The 18,494-nt window shown below is 38.5% G+C and overlaps 2 protein-coding genes across 2 annotated transcripts in view; both read right to left on the bottom strand.

Annotated features, from left to right (window-relative positions):
* LOC116847375 (protein Lilipod) overlaps positions 1 to 7,584 on the bottom strand; it is a 12,007-nt gene extending 4,423 nt beyond the window's left edge. Inside the window, exon 1 of the mRNA XM_032822311.1 lies at positions 7,236 to 7,584. Coding sequence (XP_032678202.1) covers positions 7,236 to 7,295 — 60 coding nt within the window. The 5' untranslated portion in view covers positions 7,296 to 7,584. The remainder of the gene's footprint in view (positions 1 to 7,235) is intronic.
* A 3,208-nt stretch (positions 7,585 to 10,792) lies between these two features.
* Positions 10,793 to 18,494, bottom strand: part of LOC116847370 (serine-protein kinase ATM) — a 12,356-nt gene continuing 4,654 nt past the window's right edge. The window contains exons 7-16 of the mRNA XM_032822303.1: positions 18,010 to 18,302; positions 16,762 to 17,938; positions 16,154 to 16,364; positions 15,645 to 16,084; positions 14,072 to 15,494; positions 13,030 to 13,785; positions 12,466 to 12,948; positions 12,017 to 12,300; positions 11,449 to 11,672; positions 10,793 to 11,333 (exon numbers count right to left, since the gene is read on the bottom strand). Of these exons, the coding sequence (XP_032678194.1) occupies positions 11,155 to 11,333; positions 11,449 to 11,672; positions 12,017 to 12,300; positions 12,466 to 12,948; positions 13,030 to 13,785; positions 14,072 to 15,494; positions 15,645 to 16,084; positions 16,154 to 16,364; positions 16,762 to 17,938; positions 18,010 to 18,302 (5,470 nt within the window). The 3' untranslated portion in view covers positions 10,793 to 11,154. The remainder of the gene's footprint in view (positions 11,334 to 11,448; positions 11,673 to 12,016; positions 12,301 to 12,465; positions 12,949 to 13,029; positions 13,786 to 14,071; positions 15,495 to 15,644; positions 16,085 to 16,153; positions 16,365 to 16,761; positions 17,939 to 18,009; positions 18,303 to 18,494) is intronic.

Here is an 18,494-nt window from a genome sequence, read left to right as displayed (position 1 = left end):
TTTTATAAAAAAAAAAAAAAAAAAAAAAAATTATTCTCCTTCAAAGAATCCTTAATCCATTTGCATCAGAAGCGGATATACAGAGTGTTCGGTAACTCATAGAGGAGCCGCGATGTACAGGTAGATTAGGTCAAACGGAACAAAAAATCTCTACTATTTTGCGAACATAAAATAATCTATATAAAATTATATAAAATTATATAAAATCTATATAAAATTATATAAAATTATATAAAATCTATATAAAATTATATGAAATTATAGTATTCTACATAAAATAATCTATATAAAATTCTAAGTTATTAATCAAAGATTCGTGAATGATTACGCGCCATACAGCAAATAAACTGTGATGACGGCTGTCGCTGTATATTAAGTCAAACCGAACAAAAAATGTCTTCTATTATTTTTCAAATGACAACGTAGATATTTAGTTATTATTTAAAAAAAATTGGTAAATTAACACGCACAATTGCACCAAACTTCTGGTGTACCGTTCATCTTCATCGAGACGTCGTCGCGTTCGCATTATGTAAACGACGTTAATTCCATTTACGTCGTCAGCCGAATACCCACAATGCCGGAAAACACGAGTGTGTCTTGTGTAAATGAAACCTCACGCGATGGAGACTTAATCCTCAAACGCGTTCCTCCTCGACCGGTTTCTTCGTTGACGAAGAGATGAATGCTCACCTCTCGCTACCGACGAGATATCCGAGTCTAATTGACGGGAGATTGTCCGCGAAATTTCCTTTCGCGACGATAGCTCTTAAGCTCAACTCGTCAAGGAGATTGATTCAAAGCTCGTGCGATCGACTTCATGCCGCGACAATAGTTCTTATGAATAAAAGATCGAATTGCTCGACAACCGCGAGCTCTGTCCATCAGCCCGCGACTACATTTTAGTTTTCATTTATTAATTCACTCGTTCCCGGTCGATATTTCGCGCTTATTCAGTTGCGCCATCATTCATTCATCCATCTGTTTCTTCATACCTCAAGTTTACATTTGTATGTGCACGCGTATACACTCTTCGCTCATACAGCGTATGCACGTAATCGTCATATTAATCCGCCCGGGCGCGTTGTAATGGAGCGCATATAATTACAGATAAATAGCCGTGTGTGCCTGGCGTGACATTCTCGGCTACGCGGCTGGCAAGAGTTTCTCGGCTGAAAGCTGAGAATAGGACGGACGAAAGCGGGATAAATGCGAGCGCCCGAGATGAAAACAATGTACGGAAGCATCGGCCCCGTGTACGGGGCGATCTAAAAAAAGAGTGGAAGAATTTTGGAGGGATATAGTACTGTGGCGCGGGAATAGGCAAGGTATTTAATTGTCGCACCGAGAGTCGAAGGACCGACTTGGATTTGGAAGCAAGAGCGACTTCCGATCATAATAGTACGGGTGACTTGTGTTTTTGCGCGACAAATCATTGAATAAAGAATGTCAGGAAGCAATATGTTGCGACATATCGTGGGTAATCGATTGTGTTGCATTGGTTCAGTTTGATGACGTAAATTACGTCATAAGTGACGTTACCGGAAACACAGTCTGGCGGTATACTTTAAACATCTTGGAAGTATATAGCAAAGGAATATTAATTTTAAAAGAATAATAGAAAAATTGTATTTATATTTTGCTCATATTGGTGAGAAAAATAAAATTAGTCACTTGTAATAATTTTCTCTTCAATACGTTTACGCACTTTTGTCTATTCAATTAATTGACAATATTACGTCATAACATTTACTTCGATTCCATAGTATCGATAATCGCATTCGGTTCACTTTCATCATATCCTTTGTACTTCTAACAAAGGATTTTCTCTTTATGCTCTTTCCTGATATTCTTTATTCAATGCGACAAACTGTGCGATTTCGTTTTGCGTAAATCAATTCTCCTATATCGCGTTGCACAAAAATATCAAAAAATAAGATGATCAAAGAGCGGACATATCGGAGTAAAACGTGCGAAAATTCATGAAAAATATTTTCTTCTCGATCATATTGTGTTTTAAGGATTCTGAGGGCCGGTTTTTCAATGATAGTTTAAACTTAGATTTCAACTTAAACTTAAACAAAACAAACGCATTGTTAGAATAGAGTTTAAACTCGAGTCCAAGTTTAAACTGCTATTGAAAAACCGGCCCTTATGTCCATTTCTGTCAACTTTGGTTAATTTAACCGGTTGGTTATTCCAACAGAATTGACCAATTACATTTCTCATTAGTCAGAATTGGCAAGTGCGATTGATCAATTCTGTTGGAATAACCAGTTATGTTAACCAAAGTTAGTAGAAATGGGCATAAGAGGAATTTTTTACAAAGAAGACACATTCTTCAACTTTTCGGTAGTTTTGAGGACGTTACATGATTTTTTCTCAATTGAAACTGGCACATTAGTCAAGTTATAACGAGACTCTTATTTTATACAAATGTAACAAAAATATACTGAAAAGTTAAAAAATGTGTATCACAATTCCTTTGTAAAAAAAATGCTAAATTCCTTTAATTTACGTCTATAGGCTACACAGAATCCTCAAAAGTGACTTATGTAGCTTGACTGAGATGAAATGAAGTATCGAAGAAACAAAAAATATGCGGACTGTAAATGCGCGATACTTCTTTCAGTTATCTTCTAGAGAAACTGGTGTTATTAAGGGGATGCTGGAGTCGATGATGAACTCGAACAATGTCGACAATACAGAGTTGATCGTCACTAGCATAATCACGCTATCCTTTTCGTATTTCTTATATATACTTACATGAATATGTGTTGCTTTGTTTTACCATATTCAACGAAAAACATAACCATATATGTGAAATCTTTCTGCAAATTTTTTCGATATTCTTAAGCTTCCAAATGCAGATGCGAAGGTAGAGCAATGTTCTTCAAAATTTTTCTATTTGGAGCATTCACTTTTGGTATGTACAAACTGCGGAACTTTTGGATTAGGCAAATATGCTAACTGACAGCTTACGATTTTACATTAAAAATTTTGGTAAATATGCAGTATAACGCCCCCACCTTGGATTTTTTCAAACTTTGTAAATTTATATATTTTCACGCGTAAAATTGATTTCTGAAAACGAAAATTATCGCTTACTTTTCGTTTCTTTTTTATTTTTATGTTTTATGATGTTGGTAAGTAGGAAAGTATTTCTTCTTAAACTTGAAAAGGAAAAAATAAATTTTCCAATTAATTATCCTATTAATTAAGAAAAACAAAAATAAAATAAATATTTACTCTAAATATTTTATGTCTTAATTAAAAGCATAAAGCGAAGAATAGTTTATACATGCTTTTCTCTGCCTTAATCAAACACATAAACTCTGTTATAAAGCAGAGAATAGCTTATAAAACTTAAAAAGGAAAAAATAAATTTTGCGATAAAATTAATTATTCTATTAATTTAAAAAAAAACAAAAGTAAATATTATACTGCATATTTATCGAAATTTTTTGTTCGTTTTCGTCACATATTGAGCAATGCTCCTATTTATTTTTGCACGTACTTTCATTGCGTAAAAACATTTGTAATTCTTTGTAACCAATACGACGTAAACTTTGCAAAAAAAGTCAGTGTTCTGTCGGTAAAGTTTTCAGCTTCAGCATTCCCTTAAGAAGCGACCGTAATTGAAAGTAATCATAGCCATCACGGGACGCAATCACAATACTTCTCGAACTGCTGTCGTCGAACTGCTGTCGTCGAATGATCTTACGAAGTTTTCGATCGACCAGCGGTACCACGTTCCACGACCGATGATAAAAGAGGCAGAAAGCCGGCTACACCGTTATCGCTCGTCATTTTTGATCATTGACCCCGGCTGGAGGAGATTCTACCGAGCACGTTGCCGCCGTTTCTTATCTCGCACTCCCGCATCATTATCGATCAAAACGCCCACGGCAACTGGCCGAGTGACACGTCATTTCTTTCAGTATTGGACTCTTCTCTATTGTTCGAGGTCCAGTCTCGCCAGCTGCTTTGCGAAGCTCTCTCAGCTACAACGGTATCTTTTCCGTAACGCGCCGATATGACGAGACGCAGCGAGATGCTGCAGCCTAGCTTACGCGCTCCAGTTACGCTAATTTTTACTTTGGTTTCTTAACATATGAATACATTATCGTAGTTTTTTTCTTTTCAAATTCAAATCACGCGTAACGCGCTCTATGCGCGAAGGACACATCTCCTTGCGGACAGAGTTTGCGATTATCGTGATGAAAAATGTGCAAATTTCGTGTTGCATTTTATTCTCGACGAATTTCCCCCACGTTCTTTGGTACTTTGATACAATGTAGTAAAATTAATACAATGTAATTGGAGTTGGCACGTTCTTCCTTCGCAACTGAGCGGAATAAATTTATGCTCGAACACCACGATTAACCGTTTTCTAATGTCTTTGCGCGTTTCCACATACTTTCTTCAACTTCAATCATTTTTAAACGACTCTTTGCAGACACGCATACACTTGTTCTTCTGCATGTGTCGAGAGAATTACTCGTGATGAACTTTTCTATCTGTTTGTCTTCTTTTTCTCTTACCTTGAACGCGATAATTGCCTTCGTGCGTGCATCGATTGAAGGAATTAAACTGGACGCAAGTCGTGCGAAACAATGAAATCATGATGGATTACTAGTCGAGACATGGAAACAAGTGGAACATGCCTTCACAGTACTTTCCAAGGAAGTAAAAGTCCATCTAGGAATAACCGTGTGCCAAAAAGAAAGAGAGAAAATGGGGAGGGGAAGAAACCGACACGGAAGCCAACGTAAACGTATATTCCTGTGATCGCTATTGTAGGTTCCGTCACAATTGGATCAGATTATAGGAACGTCGATAACTGATAGCGGAATGTAATCGTAGGTAATTAAATCCTCTTTTCCGAGACGCTTCTTCCGCGAAATCCGATAAGAAGGGAATGGAAACGTTTCCACGTAAAAATATATTATATCATGCATTATGCATTGCAGAATGTATGCAGAATGTATGAACGTGTGTGCTGTGTAAACACGCGTCTCCTACCTATCAATCGGAAGAGAGAATAGAACGAAAGACTGCGACTCTTGAGTCCGACAAATCCATCGATCCTCACGCCTCTTCTATATTTCGTTCACGGCAGTTGGAAGTCGTCGTTGTCGGCGGCGACTCGCCGACGACCGGTTTCTCTCGGCGGCGAGAAATCCGCAAAACGAAGACCGCGTCTACCGCTAAGAAAAACGCATCCTACGTCGACGCGGTTGCATTTGCGAAACCCAAGGTGAACGTACTCGAGGCGTGTCGCGATGTCTCCTCGCGTTTGAAATTCCTGCGGATGGTTTCCGAGCTGCGGAAAGCGGCGACGAAGGAGGGCGAGAATATCCCGGGTGGGAATATCGAAAATTTATCGAAATTCCGGGGAAAGGCAGAACGGGCGAAAAATTTGCAAGTTTTGGTCCTCCTGAAAATACGGGAGGTAAACTCGATACGGTCGCGTGATATTAAAACGGACGTCACGGGACTTTCTATCCGCGAAAATTATATTTGGCCACTTTATTTTCCGGAAAATGTCAATTTTCCGGAAAATATCGACTTGCATATCCACTCACGTTATACGAAATATCTCACCGATGTTGCCAAGTAATTAGTGAGCAATTAAAAATGAAGTGCTCGTCGGAAATAACAAGAAAATTATAGATGAACCTCGTTCGTTTAACTTCATAAGCCTTATCGTGTTTGCGTTTTCGGTTTACTTGCAAAATTTTGTAACGTTGAAAACTATTAATACGCAATGAATACAACGAACTTTCGTGTTATTTATGCTAAGGAAAACTCGACTCCAACCGGATCCTGGGGCATTCTGTGTAACTCTAGTGCGCGATATTTAACATTTATATATAGATAACAAAATCTAGTTTAATATATCTGTTTGTTTATTTGTTCAAAACCGGATCTGAATGAAATTTCAACAGTGTACTAACAGAAAAATACATACTGCATTCAAATAACTCGTTTCAAATATTTCATAAGCTTATACGTAGATTTAGCATTTCAATTAGGAATGTTAAATTAAAATAAAAATTTGGTATGCTAACTACATAGATTCAAGCCAATTTTTTCTTCAAAATTTCATAATATTCTTGTAAAGAAAGTTAATTTTTCCTTTGAGTACATGATAATGAACTTTCCTAAGATCCAGAATGAATGCATTTTAAGACTATTATATCAAGAAAATATCCTCTATTGAAGATCACTGTTACTTAAAAGAAGGAAAGTAAAATGAATAATCGCTTTTATTAGCAGCACAATGATATTTTTCTGTGTGCATCTTCTTTAATAATAAGAATATAATATATTCGCCCATATAGTCACATCATTAATATTTTGCAAATCATCAAGAATTAATTATTTATTAATGCCAATTGAACTTTTCATTGTATTCCCAGCAGAGTTTGTTATAGAAATGATCATTTTTGTATCTCGTAATCATGACGAATTTCTCGATTTCAGCATATTAAAACTTAATCAGCAAACTATAAACTAACAACGCCCCACTTATCGATATCGACTTAGGAATTTATGCTATTATTGTATTATTTGTGCACATCGTCTCGAGTCTCTCGTCACGAAGAGAAGATATCGCATTGTCGAGGACGAGATGTGTAATCAACTTATCTCCCTTTCTCTCTCCCCCTCTTTTTTCAAGCTTCAACAATCAAGTTGCTTGAAAAATGATCAAACGTGTAAAGTGACACGTTTCGAAATGACAGCGTTCGTAAAATCGTGTCGAGACATCACAAACGAGATTTTCAATTAAACAATCGACAGAGGACGAACGCTTATACGTGTCTCGTTAAAATAAACAAACATGCAGATTAAATCCACGTCAACATTCGTCGGATTTTCCGCAATGAGAAGGGGTTAGGCGCTCATGGTGAGCGATACGGCTCATTTTCGCGGACACGTAGCGCATAGAAACTCAACTGTACGTCAAACGTGTCTCCGACATCTCGCTTCGGGCTTGATTTTCGCGCGATTTAGTACGAAATATTCATAGTTCTACAATGGACGAGTCATTGGCGCCTCAAGCAATCACCTTCAATGCTCATTTTCGCGCAATTATCGCACAGGAAACCTGATTTCCTACACGACGACACGATGTGCTACGACGTCAAGCGTCGCACGTAAATAAACTCACATCGAAACGACAAAAAGGACGAGTGTCCACGCGGTTTTGTCACGATCTAAATACTCACGATGGTCTCTCGCACGGTGTTGTGAAACAATTGCTCTCTTAGGTCAGCATCATCTTCCATCTTCACCTGTTTGCCAGCAGATCTCGGTCAGCCAAGTGCTGCGACATTTTAACCTTCTCACCGACTTTACACGCACGGCATATTCGAACGTGAAAGCGCACTACGAGAAGGAACGCGACGTCGCGTTGTGAAGAGAGAGAGAGAGAGAGAGAGAGAGAGAGAGAGAGACAGAGAATCGCGCTTGTGACGTTGCGACGCTGTGTTTACACGACGGTAGGCATGGCACGCGCGATCAACTAATCGACCAACTTGGACCAACTTCCACCACGGCCGTTAACGTACTGACCGCCACGAGTGGCCACGAAGCGGCGTCACGGTGTGGCGCGCGTGGCGCATGCGCGACGTTCAAAACGTAAAGCCTGCCGTACATATACGCTTAAGACCTTTGCACGTCAAAAAGTCTTAACCGCAATCGTAATTCCGTAAATTTTCAACATCATTTTGGCTTTAAGCCAAACTTAAACATATATCTATCTTTATCTTTCTTTCTAAATAAATAAAAACATATATTTAAGTCTCGTTTAAGGGGACTGAAGGGTCAGATTGCCTGAAAATCGTGCTTGTTTTTTCACAATTTTTTACCATAAACTGAATAAATATGCGAAAGTGTTGTTTTGATGTGTATTTATACAACATATAAAGAGAAGAAAAATATAATTTTGATGATCATCCAGTAAGCAAGAATTAATATAACGTTACTATATTAATATAACGTTACTATAATAATATTTAAGAACCTGTAATATTGTCAAATATGTAGTGTTTAATATTGTATCGAACATCATTATGAACATACTTTAACCGCGATTTGGAAGTTTCAATAATGTTGAAATAGGGTTGCCATAACGTTTTAATCGTCAGGAATATTTTTAAGATGTTGCATTGATTTCAAATAAATGTTAAAGTAACATTTGAAAAATATATTTTTTGTAATGTTTTTAAAACGTTTAAACAACATTCAGAAAAATCATGTCACAAGATAACATGTGAAAAATATAAATGCAATATTATTAAAAAATGTCCAAATAATGCACATGAAGTCAACGTTTCTAAACGTTAATTTAATGTTCCTTGCTTACTGGACAAATATTCAATATAAGTACATGCAGTTAAGATATATTTCGTTTTTCTTTTCAAGGTCATCGTTTTGTAGTAATATCTTGACTCTTGAATCAATTAAGCTGAATTTTAGATAGAAAATTTCCGTAAGTTTGTCGTTATCATATGAATACCACTATAATAGAAATTGAGTAAAAGTTAACAAAATTGCAAATATCTTAATGGAATATTATTAAATTTTCAGTTCTTTTAAAATAGTAAAAAAATTAATATTTCAAAATTAAATATTTTCACGAGTCAATGATTGTTGTCAATGATTCACACGATAACGACAAGCTTACGGAAATTTTCTACCTAAAATTCAGCTTAATTGAACCACCGAGAGTCAAAATATTACTGCAAAATGACTTAAATACTTAAAGGTCTGTCTTTATTTATTTAAAAAAAAGATAAAAATAGATATATGTTTAAGTTTCACTTAAAGCCAAAATAATGTTGGTACGATCAGATCTTAAACATTTATTAGCTAATAAATTTATAGACGTGTATCGACGAGATAATATTAAAGACTATTATTACGTTGACGATCTTGAAAAGAAAAATAAAATATATTTTAATTGCATGTACCATACATTTATATTGAGTATTTGATCATCAAAATTATATTTTTGTTCTCTTTATATATTATACAAATTTACGTTAAAATAACACTTTCGCATATTCATTCAGTTTGTCATAAAAAATTGTGAAAGAACAAGCACGATTTTCAGGCAATCTGACCCTCCAGTTCCCTTAAAACCACGTTGATACAACCGAGCCTAAGACATTTACTATTATTAAAAGCTTTAATAATGTAAGTGACAATAGATATTGCGTTATTAATAATTCACAGAGCTCTAATCTAGGACTTTGTATGCAATGGAAAAAGCGTAAAGGCCTTTGCACATCAGAAAGTCTTATCCATAACCATAATTCCATAAATTTCCAACACAATTCCACACAACACAACGTCTAAAATCGGGACATAAGACGTCTGAAAGGCATCTTAACTCAGACGTCTCTCAGACGTCAGAATGTAAGATATCCCTAAGATGTCCTTAAGATGTCTTTAAGACGTCTTATGTCCCGATTTTAGACATTGTGTTGTATGGGGATATAGCAATATGAGTAAAAATTTATATACAGCCTTACAGTTACGAATTTTCACTTGCGTTACTCTATCTGATTGTGTGTGTTAGAAACTTACGGAATTACGGTTATGGTTAAGACTTTCTGACGTGCAAAGGCCTTTACGCTTTTTCCATTGCATACAAAGTCCTAGGTTTGAGCTCTTGTGAATTTTTAATATCGCAGTATCTATTATCACTTACATTATTAAAGCTTTTAATAATAGATAGTAAATGTCTTAGACCCGATTATACCAACGTTATTTTGGTTTTAAGCGAGACTTAAATACTTAAACGTCTGTTTTTATTTATTCAAAAAAAAAGATAAAGATAGATATATGTTTAAGTTTCACTTAAAGCCAAAATAATGTTGGTGCGACCAGACCTTAAACATTTATTAGCTAATAAATTTATAGACGTGTATCGACGAGATAATACTAAAGACTATTATTACGTTGATCTCACAGGATTCGGCGAATCAGAAAATCTCGCTATTAAATAATATTTGACTTTGGCTTTGAGAAATATAAATAAATCATCGATAAATTTATCAATAAAAATGTGTAAAATCAGTGGAGATAATGCAGTTTCATATTGAATATACTTCATTACAGGTTTATATATATAACGATAAAATATGAAAATATTATCAGACTGCTAAAAACGATCGATAATGTTATGTTTCTTTAATTGTACATATCTCCTTTGCCAATTTGAAAATTTACCCCCTTCCCTCAAGGACTGATTAGGACTGCATTCCGAAATTCACTGCCAGTATTGAAATTCTATAGTATACGTAACATGAACTATAAATTTTCAGTACTGGCAGTGAATTTCGGAACGCAGCCTATCTTTAAGGCTCCTGATCCCTCGCATTGCCTATCTCTTTTTAATGACGTCAGAAGAGAGAAAATGCGTGCTAAAAATTCTTGCGAAATACGTTAAAATAAAAATATATATTCATAAAGTTAAAATTCATAAAGTTTATATCCATACGTTAAAATAAAAATATATACCCATACACTTGCAATGAAATAAATTTGTAAGATATTCCGTGCACTTCCCTTTTATTCTAACAATCATAATTTGTCATAAATTAACGTAACATACAATTCATCTTCTTATTTCTTCGTTTATTTCTATTTAGATTAATTTACAATAAATTATTGATTGTTAGAGCAAAAAGGGAGTGCACGGAATATCTTAATTTGTTTAATCGATTGCAAGTATTACTTTATGGATATATATTTTTATTTCAACGGATTTCGCAAGAATTTTTAGCATGCATTTTCTCGTTTCTGACGTCATTAAAGAGATAAACAATACGAGGGGCCAGGAGTCTTAATAATATCTCGTCAATGCCTCACGTGCCAATTGAAGAAACAATTTCGATTGACGTATCAATAAGTGCGATAACGATGGTGGATATATGATGGTGGATAACGAGATATATCGATACTCTCGAAATTTCGAATGGCTCTCGAAATACATATCGATATCGATGAATTTTGAAACCAATATAACTTATCAATCGATGAACTGTTTTATTTTAAAAATGTATGAAAACATAACTAATATGTACAATATAGATTAGATCACGCAACAATAATCTGATATAAAGAAATATAAAATATTTACAAGTACGGTTGCCAACCGCAATAAACGCGAGATAAGTTTGCCGGGTCTCGCGCTTCTTGCAGAAGCCTCTCCACCTGTCCCGAAACACTGGACACCAAACAGTCTTCTGTCCCTTGTAGCTTTTGTTCAATCCTCAAAAGAGCCCTCTTGGCGATTTTATTGGTTTCCACGGGCGCTTAAGTAGGCAATAATTAGCAATTGACTCGATTTCATCAATAATAACAATAACAATAAAATGACGAAATATCAACTTCAATCGATTCCAAAATTCAGAAATTAATTTCTCTTACCACGTCCGCACTCGGAGAAGCCCTTCACGACGTCGCTCTGCATCTTGCACGCTTTCTCCGGCGTGATAGCCCATGTGAACAACGGATCATAGAGTAGAACTTGCAGAAGGGTGATGATAATTTGCTTCTGATCACGCAACATTGTCATGGTCACCTCGCAGCTGCGTCTCATAGTACCCTCGATGCCAGATGCACCCATAGCAACCTCGATATCTCTAGTCAGTCTGTAACAAAGCGAAAAGACACTTGAATGCTTTGATTACGAGTATGTGTCTTTCAGTAATAAAATAAGAATTTTATTAATGTATGCTAGCTAATATAAACTGTATTGTAATACATAATATCGTATTGTAATACATAATACTAATTACATAATATTAATTTTAATTAAGATGTTATTTGTTTCTTTTTTATTTATCGCTCGTAATTGTGGCATTTTGATTAACTCGAAACATGAAGGTGTCGCGATCAAGGTTTTGAAAACTTGGAATATGGAATTTCAAGAATATCTTGTATAAAATTATTATATTTGGAAATTTCTATACGAGCCAACGATTAACGATTCTACCTGAAAGGAATGGTTTCCGGAATAGGCAGAACTTTGCTCTGCTCGAAGGCTACACCGAAGTCGATGTGCACCACCTCGGCAGTTCGTTCGTCGATAAGGATATTACTCAGATGTCTGTCTCCTAGACCTAGAATATAGCCTGCAATTGATGTAGTGGCAACGCTGCGCGTATACGTGAGAGTTCTTTCCACCCAGGTCTCAGGCGACAGATATTTCTCCTCGAAGAAATGCTGAAATGCCGGTTTCATCCGTTTGCAGCAATCGAGAAATACCTTCAGCTTTACCTGGACATTGAGAGATAACGTAAAATACAACATCCAAAAGTTTAAAGATAAATTATGAAACTTAAATCGTCCAGAAGCACGATCTTTGACGCAGCATTAAAGGCTATAATACTAATGCAAATAATTGCAATTAAGACTTATCCAAAAATATAATTGTCAAGTCACCTCGTTCGGTTCTTGTGCGACATTTTTCATCTTGTTTCTCGCCGTTTCCACGGTCATGTCGTGCGGATAATACTTTTTGTGCAAACCGGGCGTGTTCGACTGGCCGGTCAATGTCATCGCAATCGGCAACGTATTATCACACCACTCCAGCACGCCCGATCTCTGTGTCAGTGGCACCACTTTGTAGGTTCTGATCCGCAGATTCCGCCGCTTGGTCTCCTTACACGTTCTCAACAGCGTGTTTATCACGGTGAACACCTGCTGCATCACTGCATCTTGTCTGAGGTCGTCCTTACCCTTGACTAGCTGTCGGCGCTGTACACCGTCCGTGCCGACGCAGATCATCTTCTTGGGAACATTCACGCCGCCAACGAACTCGCAAGTATTACTATACGACCTCACGCCGACTACGTTGTTATAATTACCAGATTGTTTCACGGGTAAGTTCAGGGTCGGTAAGAGAACATTGTTCAGGTTCTTGATCTGGGAAATCAATACTTATTTATCATGTAATCAATTAACTCTACTTTTATTCAGAATAAGATATTAAAGTAAAAAGAGTACTTTCAATATTGGTTGGTTCCGCGGTATCTGGTAGGATTTTCCAAGCTGCACACTGCCCTTATTGGGTTGCCAATACGCCAAACTCACCAAGGCCCTCGACAGATTTTCCATCTCGTCGATAGTCGCCGATACCGGCGAGTCGGCCAATTGGTTGAGAAGCTTTTTAGCACCCAATACGCGACGTTCCTCCTTTTTTGTGGCCGCACTCGAATCAAAATCGTCATCGCTGTGCAAATTTTTCATAGCCAGCACTACTGGTAATGTATGATACGGATGTTCCAGGGCGCAACGCAAGAGAATGTTAAAAATCCTCGCGGAGAAACTACTCTTCAAATCGTTGCTGATGTGAGCAGCCAGTTGCGGTACTAACGGAACGAACTTAAAGGACGGCACGTTTTCCAACTCGCTCATGAACTCGTTTACCTCCTCGTCAAACATATTGTCCAGCCAGAGCGATACTAGTCGAAAGATGAGAAGATTATGCTTCTCGCTGCATTGCAGAGTCTTGAGATAATATTTCAGAGTCTGCAATAGATAGTTGCGCCTCTGTTGCTCGTTATTCTTCAGTTCAGCCGCATCATTCGTCGACTGCTTTTGGCTGATTATCACAGCGCGCTTAAGATCCTGGTTCTTCATTTGTGCCATATCGACTTTAATTGCGGTGCGAGCGACCTCCTTGAAAGACTCGTAAGTCGACGATTTCATGTAGTCGCTGATCTGTTCGTATTGCGCATCTGCGAAACGCGCTAATGCGACCTACGACATACATTAAGATATGTTTTAATTGATATATATTATTTAGCTCATAATTAAATTAAAACATTTAATTGAAATAATTATATGTTTGTATATTTATCTATACAAGATAGAATTAATAAGAATGAAGTATATATACAGAAATGTGTCATAAATTGTTAGATATTATGTATATTCTCTAAATTATTATAACATATTATTAATATACTGTCAATATCTTGTTTCATGCTCTACATGTATCATCTGTGCGATTGAAAAGCTAAACATGCTGTATATTTGTCTTTACCTGTGCGTCGTTCAAGTTTTTAATAACATCAGGCGTCTGCTCGTCGATAGAGTTGCTGGTTTCGATTGATTCCAAGTAATATTTCTGTATCATCTGCGGATTCTCCGACTTCGTCTCCGCCATCCAATCGCCGTAAACTCGAAGAGCCTTCGCTCTTAAACTGGGTCTCATATTTCTCTTTTCGATTAAATTACGCAACAAACGACGCGCTACTTTATTATCGCGCGTCATCCATGCCAGGAGAGATTCCTGATAAAGTAGTTGGTTTTGGAGGTCTTCGGACAGATCCCGGTGTTTCGCCAAAGTGCCTAGTGTCCTAGTAGCAACCGGAAAGTTGCCCTGACCTTCGGCAATCATTGCTAAGTCCAGGCAGGTCGTGAAGAATGCCTTCTGCATGTTCGTATCCGTCTTCAGAGATTCTTTGATCTGGAACATTACGATACGCTGTTGTAGGATCGGTTCTACATACTCAAATTGACCGGTCAGGATCTCGTGCTCGTCCCAGCGTTGCAGTATCTCCGGATATTCCTGCAAATCAGTCAAGCTCAGTTGTTCGATCTCGCGTAGTAGACGTAACTGGGATAGTTTCTCATTAACAGTTTTGCTGCTCTCTAAACTGATGACTTTCAGTGAACTTATCACACTTCGACGAGCGCACTCGAGCGCTCTCTCCGTTCCCCTTTGGTCATTTTCGTGGAAGTATTTCAGGGCGTGATAATGATGCTGATGAAATGAATTTTCCAGAGACTCTAGTCGCGGCAGTGTCGAGTCGTTATGACTCGTAGCAGTATCGTTGACGAACAGATTCCAGTTGCTGAGTCTCCAGGCGCATTCGTAACTGAATTTCTCGTCGAGGTTTTTGCTGAGAAATTGCCACTGAAGAAACTGCAATCCAAAATGATGCAACGCGTTCGACATCTCTTTGGCGGCTAGCGGATTGTCGTAGGACAGCTCGATGTCCTGCGCCAACATGACTTTGTCCCAGCTATTGGCGCGAGCATAATACTGCACTCTAGAATTGTGGTCGACTAAATACGACGAGCCAGCGCCGCAAATCGCGTCAGGATCGCTGATATTCAGATACGTGTCTTGCATGATGTCCTGCAGCACTCGACCGAATTGCGGTTGGTGTTCGTAGATGTAATCGATTTTCGGGTCGCTGCTGAAGTCGGGATAGTCCGTGGAAAACGACTCACAGGCCAACTGCGCGAATAGCAACGCCGTGTAATATGCGGAACACTCGTGAGCCGCTCGCGCGAGATAGATGTAATCGAGCTTTAGAGTCATGTTGTCCGGCAGTTGCGTTCGCACGTGGTTCACCACATCCAACATGCGGCGCACGATGTTGCGGTCGCAGCTGCCACGAGCGAGCGACGTCGACGATGTCGCGACCTCGACTTCGTGATCGATCGCGAAGTGATACCTGGCGATTAAATAAATTTCATCGGTCAATCTTTGAAATCTCTGTCCTCTATCAAATATTTCAATCAACCAATTCAAATAATAATATTACATATTATTTAGATATCATTTAATGACTGTATTAACTATATAACTATTAACTAAATGATACCTGAAGAACTGATTAACGCAGTCACACAAAGCGCCGAAAAAACTCTCGCACCGTTGAGTGATAAGGAAAATAATCCTCGGCAGGATGAGCTCACAGAACTTGACACTAAGCCAGCAGACCGACAAGAAACTGTTCAAATAAGAATCCGTAAAACATTCGGCGACACCGCAGGTGATCTTGACAATCCAATCGGCGTAATTCTCGCCGTTCTTGATGGTCCACAGCGCGTTCTCCGGGTCCATGATAATGCGAACTTTCGCGAAATTCACGGAGAAAGATTTGTCCATAACAGCATGACACTGAATAAACGGTCGGATGTAATCTATCTTCAGGGGCATGCAATTGGCGTGAATGTCTGATAGGTTCTGCATATACTTAGGATTGGACAGTTTTTGGCCATAAGTGGTTGAGAACACTGTATAAAGAGCATCGGCGCTAGCCTGAAATGAATATGATTTATTGACTTGAAAGTGATTTATTATTCCTTACGTTTTACTTAAAGAAAGAACCTTGCGTAAGTTCACTGCATTTTCCACTAGAAAGCTCGTCAACATCGTAACGGATCGATACGTCAAAGCCTCTATCATGTGATCCGCTTCGCGCACTAGACTTTCCGAAGGCCGCAAGGCCATCGTGGAGTCTGTCGGGCCCAATTCGCCAAGACACCTCGTGGCCTCCATCGAAATACGCGCGTTAGATGACTCCGCCAGCTTCATTAATCTGAAAAGTAAATTTTGGATATATTTCATATACATAAGTTTATACATATAATTTTATGTATTTTTTATAGGGCTTTATGGGACGAAAATAGCAAGGAGTGGAATAAAGTTATACAAAATCAAAGTTGCAAGATTTTTAAGATGATTTCTAAATTCATGAACTTGTATCAAAATAATATCAATATAGAAAAAGTCGATTCATGTAAAAAATATTTTTTTAATATTTCATATAAAATGAGGATTGAACAACTAATTATAAGACTGTACGTATTGGTATAGAATTTCGCTTACTTTCGTGTTTCCTTCCGTTTCTACGAATTTCCATGAATTTTAATTCAACGGACGCAAATACAGAGATGTGAATGCAAAGAATTTAATAGTCGAAGTAAAAGACTCACTTGAATATCACTTGATGCAAGATGCTGACGCCATCCTCAGGATATGGTCTTTCCAATTTCCGGTGTAATTCCTTTAACTCTTTCTTCCGTATCGATAGCTGTTGCGTCAAATTCGCGAGGTCCTCCAATGTGCATTCGGCGTTCCCGTCGCTCATAGCGTCGAGGAAACGCTCCAACTCTTCCTCAAGACGCACCGCTCCGTCTGCATATCTGACAGCCTTATGAGCCTCTCTAACATTTCGGAAGATCTCAAGATTTGGGAACGAACTGAGTTTAGCGATGGACTCGCGTAGAATATCCCTTTGCTCCACTATAAGAAACCCGAGCAGATTCAAAGCGAGCTCGGAGCTGTTCGCACTTTGTGCCAAGCCGATCAGGTTCGCCACGATGAATCTGAGAACATCCTGAACTTCTGCGGCCCTCGTCGGCAATGCTTGTCTCAGAAACTTGTCCAGGAACTTGCAACACGCGGCAGACAAGATTTCGTCGCTTCCAGTTAAGTGCAACAGACTATAACACACGTCTCTGATCAAGAACGCAGCCATATCATCGAAATATGGTTCCTTGAGGTCTTCCATCAACTTGTGACAGAAGTACGCGTACTGATGCAGTCTCTTCAGCTTACCCTCGCTGGAGCGCGACGAGTGCACGGCGCTCGCCAGTTGCAGCAACGTCTTCTGCAGCGCTGCCGGTTGCTGCTCGACCAGCACGCGCGTCAACGGTTTCATTAAATACTCTTGCTCGAGGTAGCTGAAACACCGATCTACCGTAACCGCAGAGAAATGCGGTGGGTCATCCTCTGGAAAGGACGCCGCGCTGAACGAGAATAAATGCTTAAAATGCTCCTCATCGCACAGCCGTTGCACCAGTTCCACGAAAATGTTCTGCAGTCGGTCGGCAAGTAATCGGGTGAAATTGCGTATCGACGCAAACTCGTCTATGTTCTTCTGCAGCTTCTTCAGCGTTTGCATGGCGACGCTGTTAATCGCCGTTTTATCGCATACGCAAGATATCAACCAAACGAAGCAGGATGGAAAAACGTCCACGAAGACGTCGGCGAATGTTACACCGACATTGATACAGAAGAACACGGTTTTGCTGAGATCCGAAGTACGAAGAAGAAGCGGAACTATGTAATTGATATATCTTTTGAAGAACTCAACCGCAGTCTGGCATCCTGTTGATAACATGTTTGCAATACTATGCTTGGTTTTCTGATATCCAAACTTTAAATTGAGCTATCGTTACCTGCGAGTGTCCACGGAAACTTCTCCAATGGATACTTCGCGTCGAGCCAAGACGTTAACAAGTAGTTCAGATTATCCTCGAACAGCGAGGTGTATATAGTTTGTCGCATCGCCGCCGAAAGGACTTTCTGCACTTTCTGTGCTTGCACTTCGCTATTCATCGTCAGCTGCAACATGGAGCTTAAGGCGCGACCCTGAAGCACTCCGTTGGCGCATGCCACGGAAGCTAAAGTCACCAACGAGGTGGCCACTCTGGTCTCCCTCTCGTCTTCTTGTTGACATGTCTTCAGAGAGCTAGACCACAAAAATGCAAAATAATCAACAAACGAACGTTCAATGAATATTCACAGATGCCAGAGTTTGCAACACGAAATATTATGTGTTTGTTTATAATTATTATTCTTATACAGGGTGTTCGGAAAGTACCGGGACGCCCGAATATCAGGAAAAATATAAGTTTTACAAAAAAATGTTTCAGACAAAAGT

This window comes from Odontomachus brunneus, unplaced genomic scaffold (assembly GCF_010583005.1).
Source record: "Odontomachus brunneus isolate Ranch 3 - 2012 unplaced genomic scaffold, Obru_v1 Obru_scaffold_077, whole genome shotgun sequence".
In the NCBI taxonomy this organism is placed as follows: Eukaryota; Metazoa; Arthropoda; class Insecta; order Hymenoptera; family Formicidae; genus Odontomachus; species Odontomachus brunneus.
The sequence above is the reverse complement of the archived record's forward strand: the minus strand, read 5'-3'. Positions and strand labels throughout refer to the sequence as shown.